The following is a 9,430-nucleotide window of genomic DNA, read 5'->3' on the forward strand; positions in this document are numbered from 1 at the left end:
TTGTCAAGGCTTGATTACCCATATGTTTTTCACCACAGATTTACCTTATTTACTTTTACTTTATTTATTGATTGAAGTGGAGGATGATCAACTTGCCTTCAGTACTAGAATCCTCGTCTTTCTTGTAACTCCCCCCCCCCTCCTCCACCCCTCCCCGGTCGCAGATTTAGCGGTAATTAAGCGGTACTTCTGCCCTCGTGAGATAATTAAAGCATATAAACCTCTAATGAATCGCTACATCGCCCGATATGGTTCTGTTTAATCCTTTACAGCTTGTTTCTTTTGCCATGTTACCTGAGTACGCTTCATAATTGATGCGCTCGATCTGTTTAGTCTGTGTTTAAAGGTGTGTGTGCGACGTGTAATATCATTGCAATGACCACTAACGAGCGGTACCTGCTGCGCTGCGCGTTAACAAACCTTTGCAAATTCGATTGTTCATAATACAACTTAGACAAGAGGAAATAGGCCTTTAGGGATAGCAAATGAGAATTTGAATTTTGATGTTAGGGTATAAAGAGTTAAATGGTCACACCATAGGATCAACTGTCTCAAAATAAAGGGTAACATTAAATGCTTCCGTAAATGAATTTCAGTTCGGGTTTAACGATCTCGCTCAGCTGTAATCTATCCAGGTGTAGAACTTACGTAATTCATAATTAAAAAGCCTCCCTTGATCTGCTGGAAGAGTTTGCGTCTTGTAATGTACTATTTAGAAATGAATGAGCGGTTTATCTCTAATTGATTCCAGAATTTCCAAATTTCGCATTGCGTAGATAATGTATCACATAATGTATGATGTTGTTAGACAGCCACTTTGTTCTCAAAACTACAATGTGGACTATCGTTTATGGTTTAATTTCTTTTACAACCATTTTTCGTTTTCACACTAGTGGACTTAAATATTGTCCTATAAGAGAGCATTTATATCGAGCCATGTTCTTGTTAAACATTAGTTTCAACTTTGTTGGAATAAATTCGTATTCGGTTTTGGTTTGTTTTTAATTGAAGAAATTAGCAAACTCATAATCCAGCGTTAAGAATTAAAGGGCCTAAATCTTCTATTGATTCATGGAGCGAAACCCTTTTTTTTTGGAATGCTATGCGCTGTCTAAGGAACGTTTTGAAACCTTTCTGACGAATCTGTTTGTGTGGTTCAATTTCTAGCCGTGTTTTTATGCTAGATTGATAAAACTTTACTCAGTGCATTTTAAATCCTTCAAGAAATTCGAAGACTGAGTAACCTTATTTATTATGAATTGTGTTTAGTCTGTTTTAGTGGCTTATCAAATACCATGAACTGTCTCGTTAGATTACAGAGAATTGCTATTTCGTGATATCTTTTTATTATCCTTTACAACACGATTGTTAGTTTTTGAAACTTATACACTTTGGTGTTGTTTACTGTGTGTTACGTAAGGTAAAGGTGACTCTAACTCAGTACAGCGTGTCCGAAAAGTTGTCTTTTAATCTATTAAATATTTCATACTTGTTGTGCCATCTTTTGACTCGAATATTGGATTTGTCTATTTTCGCGCCAAAGATGGCGTGCGCGTGTATATTTTCCCGCCAAATTTTATTATTATTATTTTTGTATTTTGTAGCCCGTATTGCTCGAACTCTTTCCCCGAATATTTGAATTTCTAAATTGTTACAATTCAAATGAAAGTGGTTAGGTGCTAATTCCCTTTAGTACTGTCCGTATTTTGTCAAGGTGGTTCTAACTTTAAGTTTTCGTGCCGACACGAAAATTTATCTGCTATCGGCGAATCGTCGTTTACACTTTTTGCCTCACTAACATATGCTTTTCACGATATGGTGACGCTAATAAAATAAAAACTGTGACCATCTATCACCTACCACCTTCCCCAATTAGTGCCGATGGCTCTAGAACGACCAGACACAATAATGAAGGGCTGCTTGTATGTATGTATCAGATATGTGATCCTACACTTTTGAGATCGATGCGGCGCATCTTCGCTCTGTTAGATAAATCGCGCCGAAATCACCGTTCTTATGTGTGAAGAAATCCTTAAGCGCAATAGCCTGAGAAAACAGCCGACATTTGGCGACGCTACCACTGGTTTTCCCGCGAAATGACGTCTAAGAAACGAGCGTAGAAATTACATACTGATGACGCGTCAGTAACCAGATCTGGGTAGTACTTCTGATTGCCGGGTTGAATTAAATTTTCCACGCGGCACGACCAATCAGAAGCACTACCCAGATCTGGGTAGTGACACGTCATCAGTATGGAATTTCTGCCCTCGTTTCTCAGACGTCATTTGGCGGGGAAACCAGTGGTAGCGTCGCCACATGTCAGCTGTTTTCTCAGGCTATAAGTGCAACCACTCAAGTGAAAGCTACGGAGTAGTACTTTCCTGAGGCATTGTGTATTATTTATGGAGGTGGCTCATTTAGACATAGCCTTAGTCATTTGAAAATGGTTGCCTGTCTAATTTTAACATTTCAAGGATTATTTTAAAACACTATCCACTATTATAACTAAGACCGCTGATTATACTTCGGTATCATATATATCCCGCATGGGAGATTAATGCGGTTATCAATTTAGATTTTAGCAGTCTAACTTTTGACAAGTAGATAACTGTTTTAGTTTAACCGTTTATTTGAATGCCACTGAGCATTACTCTCCTGTGGTTTTCTAAAGTCCAAAGATCAACAAAGTACTCAGTGTCATAAAACGAATTTGAGTACGTGATTGGCAACTCAGTGTTTCTTGAGTGTAGTCTAGTCGCATTGAAGACACAGAGAAATTCTTAGGGATAGAAATGAACATGTGAAATCATCGCTCAAAATTTGCAGTCGCCTTTCTTTTACAGCTTACCTATTCGAGTATCCTAAATGAGAGGTTTTCTGTTTCATGTAATTGACCTCACCCGGAATTTTTAGCTAGATATATCCGACTCGGGATTGTTTGTTACTGGCAATAGCCTCGGGGTTAACCCTTTAAGCCCCAATATCCACATAGAAATTCTCCACACTGATCTCTACACATTTCCTTTAAGAATTAGTTGAGAGAATTTGATAAAAGATTATGGAATTTTCTCTATGATGATCATTTTATTAACTCTCATAACTTTATCTCTTGACAGTGTATGGATATTGTTAGGAGAAAATTGTTGTTGGTCACCAAAGGGTTAAGGGGGTGGGAGAGCTTGCTTGCAGCCTATACCGACAACACCGTTCATTTTCTATGGTATTCTTTTTTAGGGAATTGTAGCGCTCATCAACACAGCCTTAGATCCAATCCTAGAGGCAGTCAAACTGGATTTAGAAAATCTCATTTTCAAGATGCATTCGGAGGACTTTTCAAGGTAAAAGTGCGCAACTTTTCAGGTTTTTATTGATTTATTTATTTATTTTGGCATTTTATCCCTGGAAATCGCTCGTACATTTGCTAACAATATACAAATGGCGCACTAAGTGAATCAGACGCCACGCGACAAGTTTAGTGGATCTTTAGGATTTCGAAGACAGATAGTCGTAGGGAATTGCTGAAATGTCCCATCAATTGTCACAGACCTGAACAATTCTAAACGCCGCGGCCAGGAAGTTACAGTTTTCGTGCGTTGAATGTGTAAAAAAGACGCGATGTCTTATTCTAGTTCGAATTTTCACAGAGCTTTCGCGCTAAGGTAATATGAGTTCGACATGACTGTATGAGCTTTCAGCTGAAAAAGCAAATTGGTACTTTGCAGCCAACAAGGTAAAAGAAACTGGTAGCCCTCAGAAATTCTTTAAAAACAAAAGCTTTTGCTTACTCGAAATGGAATGTAGTCTGGTGAAGGGTGTGAATTAGGTAAATGGCGCGGAGTATGGTGAGGACGGGGGCTGGAGCGTGATGAAGACTGGCTACAATGCTTTTTGCCATTTTCTATTTCCCAACTGTCGTTTTTTTTTTGTTTGTTTGTTTATTTTACTCAACGTCTCTTTTCAGTTCAACGCTATCACGTGACATAGCTGATAACCCGGATGCGCCTTGTTCCAGTTACATACAGGACATGCAGGTTGGTCATAATAGGGGCCCGCAACAGTCGATATAGCCTATATGACAGCTGTCATTTCAGGTGATAAGAAACATTTGTAAAATTGTTTGTGTAGTTTGACAGAATCGTAAAAACGTCGATTAAAGTTTGGCGCAACACCGGCCAATCTTCTTTGTTAGACGGACCAGCTGGCTGTTTAGCTGATTGGGCGATTTATTCATCGCTCATTTTACTTTATTTGTATTAACTGATTTTTTGCTCAGTTTCTGGATAGAAGGTCGATTGATTCATTGACTAAAGAGTTGTTTTCTCGAATTTATATCTCAAGTAATTGATTGTTTGCTTAGTTTCTTGTTTGAAGATCGATTGATTTATTGATTATATGGTTGCAAGTAGACTTTATATAAATTTATTTTCTGATTTGATTGCATTGAAATTGACTGTTCCTTTAATGCTAGTCTTTTTATGCAGTTGAGCTCTGATATTCTCTCTCAGTGTATCCCCAGTGCCAGTTTACCATAAACAATCTGAATAACTGCTTTAGTTTTCTTCCTCTTTCTCCTTTTTTAGGATTTCATTATCCATGTGCAAAAGAACTATATTGCACTATATGAGTGTAGAGAGATGATGTTCGAAAGGTACGTCCCATTATTGCATTGCCTTAGGCCCCTCCCCGTCCACACAAATCCGGACATTTTTGAAACCGTATATTTTCTTACCCGGATTCGTGTGGACGTGGCCTATGAAGCATACCGTAAAATTCCGAAAATAAGCCCCTCTATGTATAAGCCCCTCCAAATATAAGCCCCCCAAACCGGTAACGCAAAAAACCCTCCCTTAAATTGCCCCTCCAAATATAAGTTCCCCCCGGGGCTTGTACTTGGAAAATTGCCCTCAAATACAAATTAAAACAAAGCAAAAATGGTAAATTTAGTTCTACCTATAAGGCTAGCCCAATCGATTTTGAAACGCAAATTTCCCTCCGTAGATAGGCCCCTCCGAATATAAGTCCCTCCAAAAATAAGCCCCTCAAAAAGGGCCTTTGAAAACTTTAAGCCCCGGGGCTTATTTTCGGAATTTTACGGTTGTAACATTTCAGGGTGAATGTTTTAACTAAACCACGTAGAACAGTCTATGGTTGCCACTTGTTTTGCAAAATGCCAGAAACGAGGAAGTGTGTGCATAGCTGACTGTCTTTGTTACCCAATACAGGTTGGAGGTGATTGTGTGTCGAATTGTCGAGTTGTTTGTTCGTCACGCCAGTTTACTGAGACCCATTGGAGAAGGGGGCAAGCTTAAGCTGGCGGCGGACATGGCACAGGTAACCCACTTAAACGCTTTCAGTCTAAGAGAGTTCTTTACAAAAATTTGCCCATATATCCAACGTTCTGTTCAGGGGTTCTTACCGCGGTAAATAGTACCATACCAAAGGCACTGCTTAATAGATGCGGCTTCCATTTTGCATAAAAGCTGTACATTTTGCACGTCTAGACTCGTAGAGGAAAACTTGAGAACGAGTAAGATGGGTAAAAACCAATTTTTTTTTGCCAGGGACTTAGCATAGGGCGGCGTTACAAAGGGCGGATCAACTGAGGTTTCTGGGTGGGTGACTACCTACCCCTCCCCTAAGACAATATTAGCACTTGCTTCTCACTTAGGGCAAAATTGTGACTTAGGGGAGGGGTAGGTGGCCAGTTATGTTCGGGTTTTTCCTCCCGTCTGTTACCTTTTGCATCGTGACTAAATTGTTAGTCTCAGTCATTGTCGTCGCAAGTTCTAAGTAAACATCAACGTGTCAATGCATCAGGGTGATCCTGAAGCTACTGTCTTGTTCATTTTTTTTTTTTGTTCTTTCAGATTGAGTTCGCGGTAGGTCCGTTATGCCACAAAGTGTCTGATTTAGGAACGTCATACAAGCTTCTGAGATCATTTCGGTGAGCTTTAGAGTGGTTGATGTGGCTTTTGTATTTCACTCTTGCAATACATCACTTGCTATATCATAGCAGTTTAAGGTCGTTTCTGAAGAGACCACGACGACGAGACCAACAAAAAAGAATAGGCATTAATTTATCTACCTCGAGAGGAAGGACTAATGGGCTAGTTATAAGGCTAGTTATGACAGAATATAGACTTTGTGTGATATAACCCCTACCATTTTGGGGATCTTTAATGGAACACTTTGTAAGTTGGAAATTGGCATACAGCCTGAAAAAAAAAAACAACAACAACAACAACAACAGCAAGAACAAACACAACGACAAAAAAACAGGCAAGCAAGCAAACAAACAAACAAGAAACAAATTACTATAAACAAAAAACAAAACAAGTAAAATCAAACAACAACAACGACCTCAACAAAACAAACGAGCAGCAACAACAAAAATCAAGTACATTGCATGTCTGAAATTGCTAATACCGAGCATGGTCTCTTTTTCTGTTTCTTCACAGACCGCTGCTGTTTCAAACTTCAGAGGATATCGTAAATAACCCATCCATTGGTGAAAGTTTGCCCCACAGTGTAGTCTTACATTATTTATTTTCAAGAGCTCCAAACGAACTCAAGTATCCACATGAGGTATCGTGAGGTTTTTAGGCCCGTTTCTCTCGCTACTGACCATAGACAGCTCGCTCCTTGTAAGGAAATACGGATTCCGGAATCCTGGAAGTTTAGCTTGTAGAATCCGGAATCCTGGGCTTTGGAATCCGGAATAAAGATCAAGGAGTCCGAAATCCCACTAACGATTGGAATCGGAAATACACGTTCCACTAACAAAAAATCCGTAATCCCGTACCTAGAATCCGGAATCCACGTCGTGGAATCCCAAATTCCAAGACTGTCTTGGATTCTCTTACATTTTACATTGGGTGAAACAGCGGCGCAATCACAAGGAATGTGAACATGAGTCGGGATGGGCGGGGTATAGGGGGGACGTGGGGGGCGGGTGAAGGCGAGGTGTGGAGGTGCGTACGAGATTTGGTCGTGCTAGCCTTGTATTGCACTGTAGGACTGTGTTGGGGAATTCTACCGCCTCGTCGGTTGGCCATTTTGAGTTTTTGGGAGAAGTTGGGTCACAACTCGTCGCGCTCCCTTAGTTAGAAAAAAAAAAAATGATACGTACCTGAATTTTCCGTCTATTTGGCGTCTTGACGCGTAAAAAATAAAAACATTTAAATTAACACAAAATGACAAGTTTTCTTCATCCCAACTCGAAAACGTTTCGCAAGACTTCGTAGTGCGATTGTATTCTATTCTCGTACCCCCCTCTCTCCCCCTCCCCTTGTATTAATTGTTAGTATACTTTTTCTTCGTAGGTAGCGGGTTGGTCATTAAGTTACTACTCTCAGTGGCTGGATGAACACTCATCAGAGGAAGAAAAACTCGCACTCATAAGGTAAGATATCCGGGTCGAATGAATGAATAAAAATGAAATGAATGAATTCTTTCATTCATAAGACAGGTTATTCGGGTCCACTTGGAGCTGCTTCTGTCCATTTGATTAGGTTTAGCCAGTTAACAGGTCTTTCCGTCTCCCATTTTGTCACTCAGTCAGCTAGTTTGTCCGTCCGTTCTTCAGTTAGATTCCAGTCAGTTAGTCGGCTTGACACTTTTTCAGTGCGCTGTCCATTGGTCAGAAAGTCATTCGGTTAGTCTACGGTTGTTCAGAGTCACAACCAGTTATTCATTCCTTCCACCAGCAAGATAGTGCGCCATTCCGCTCGTCAGTCAGACCTTCTCTCAGACCTTCTGTCAGAACTTCTGTCAGTCAGTCAGTCAGTCAGTTGGTCGGCCAGTCAGTCAGTAAGTCAGTCAGTCAGTCAGTCATTCTGTCTGTGTTCGTTCGTTCGTCTTTTTATTCGATCGTTCGATCAATCGATTAATCATCAATCAGTCAATTGATCGATCAGACTCATGGTCTGACCGCCACCACAGCTGCACCTTATCTAAACAGTTAGTTACTGCAATAGTCGTTCAATCGTTCAAACAACTGGCTAGTTTGCAGTTGTTGAGTACCCCTCCAAGTTTGTCTATATAGCCCCTAAGCCCTACAGCCCTTACAGTCCATTCGTGTTGTGATTCGCCCTTTTCTTGGTTTATTTGTCACGTGTAGAGGCACCTTAGAGGCATACGTCCAATCAGTACGATCACGAGGTGTAAAAGAATTCGCCGCTATTTATCCTATCATGCTTCGAATTCTCCAAGCTGCGAGCGGTTCAGTCAGTCTGTGATTATCCATGGTGCCTCTATTCATTGTTGTGATAGTTTCAAGCGCGTTCCTTGTGGATAAATTCTAGCCGTGGTGGTGAAAAACGGAGTACCTCAAGATGCAGCGCACACTCCGATGTTAGAATCTGAAAAAGATAAGAGCTAAAAAAGTATTTATTATATCAGACATTTTTTTCTTAGATTTCAGAATGGCCAGAAATGCTTTATCCTAGTTGCGCTTTATTTTAGATAGTTTCATAGCAGAGGACTAATTTATCATTTAGCGACACAAATATGTTGTAAATATTAAGTAAAAAAATATTCGCTCAAGAAGAGCTGAATAATTCGAGAATATGGATATCATATTAGGAGGAGGCAATTTAGCAGTTTGTTCAAAGCAATGGTTTTATCAAATTTGTGCTTTGGATGGTTTGAGCATTGTAGTCCATTTTGGCAGCTTTGTGACAAACGAATTATTCTCCCGTGCCTTTTTGTTCAAAGCAGGAGTTAACTCAAGCTAACTCAGAAATAGCACAGAAGATGATCGCTTACAAAGCAAATTTTTTGGGTGCGTTTTGGCTACAATTTCATGTTCAGACGCCTCTAAAATCATGAGTCAAAATGAACACAAAAAAGAAACGAAACAACAAATACAACAAAAGAAAACAATACTTTAAGCAACAGAAACAAACATATTTCGATATTGCGTTCCACCACCTGGTTACCGTATTTATTGCAATAAGCGCCCATCCTAGAGGCAGAAAAAGTTAATAAGCGCCCAGCCTCGTATGGTGGATGTGATTAAATAATAAGTTCGTACTACGTGTAGATAACTTGTAATTGTATGAAGCGTAATGATCGGGCTTCGAACAACTGTTCCCTGAACGTTATATTTGAAGCGGAGTTAGAAACATCGGAAAGAACTAAGGAAAAAAAATGTTAACAATTTCGATCCATCATAATCATATTCTTTAATTAGCTGTTATTTTTAGCCTTTCGTTAACGTTTTAAGCGGTTATTTTGTATTTCTCTCAATTTAAAGGCCCCGGGGTATCACGAAAGCTTGCCAAATCGATATATATATTTTTTTCTGGCAAATAAGGACTTTACATAAGTTTGATTTCAATTCATTGTTGTTGTTCAAGTTGAAAACCGGTTGGTTGTGGTTTTAAACATATAACATGATAAAGGGAAATAAAGTGTATTTGACTCGTGA

General features: G+C 39.6%; 1 protein-coding gene across 1 annotated transcript in view; it reads left to right on the forward strand.

The window, feature by feature from the left end:
• The window catches only part of LOC140922912 (conserved oligomeric Golgi complex subunit 5-like), a 32,854-nt gene extending 23,424 nt beyond the window's left edge, over nucleotides 1–9,430 (forward strand). Inside the window, exons 16-23 of the mRNA XM_073372958.1 lie at nucleotides 3,235–3,338; nucleotides 3,962–4,031; nucleotides 4,581–4,648; nucleotides 5,223–5,331; nucleotides 5,868–5,944; nucleotides 6,459–6,585; nucleotides 7,323–7,402; nucleotides 8,120–9,430. Coding sequence (XP_073229059.1) covers nucleotides 3,235–3,338; nucleotides 3,962–4,031; nucleotides 4,581–4,648; nucleotides 5,223–5,331; nucleotides 5,868–5,944; nucleotides 6,459–6,585; nucleotides 7,323–7,402; nucleotides 8,120–8,237 — 753 coding nt within the window. The 3' untranslated portion in view covers nucleotides 8,238–9,430. The remainder of the gene's footprint in view (nucleotides 1–3,234; nucleotides 3,339–3,961; nucleotides 4,032–4,580; nucleotides 4,649–5,222; nucleotides 5,332–5,867; nucleotides 5,945–6,458; nucleotides 6,586–7,322; nucleotides 7,403–8,119) is intronic.

The sequence above is a fragment of the Porites lutea genome, chromosome 13 (genome assembly GCF_958299795.1).
Source record: "Porites lutea chromosome 13, jaPorLute2.1, whole genome shotgun sequence".
In the NCBI taxonomy this organism is placed as follows: domain Eukaryota; kingdom Metazoa; phylum Cnidaria; class Anthozoa; order Scleractinia; family Poritidae; genus Porites; species Porites lutea.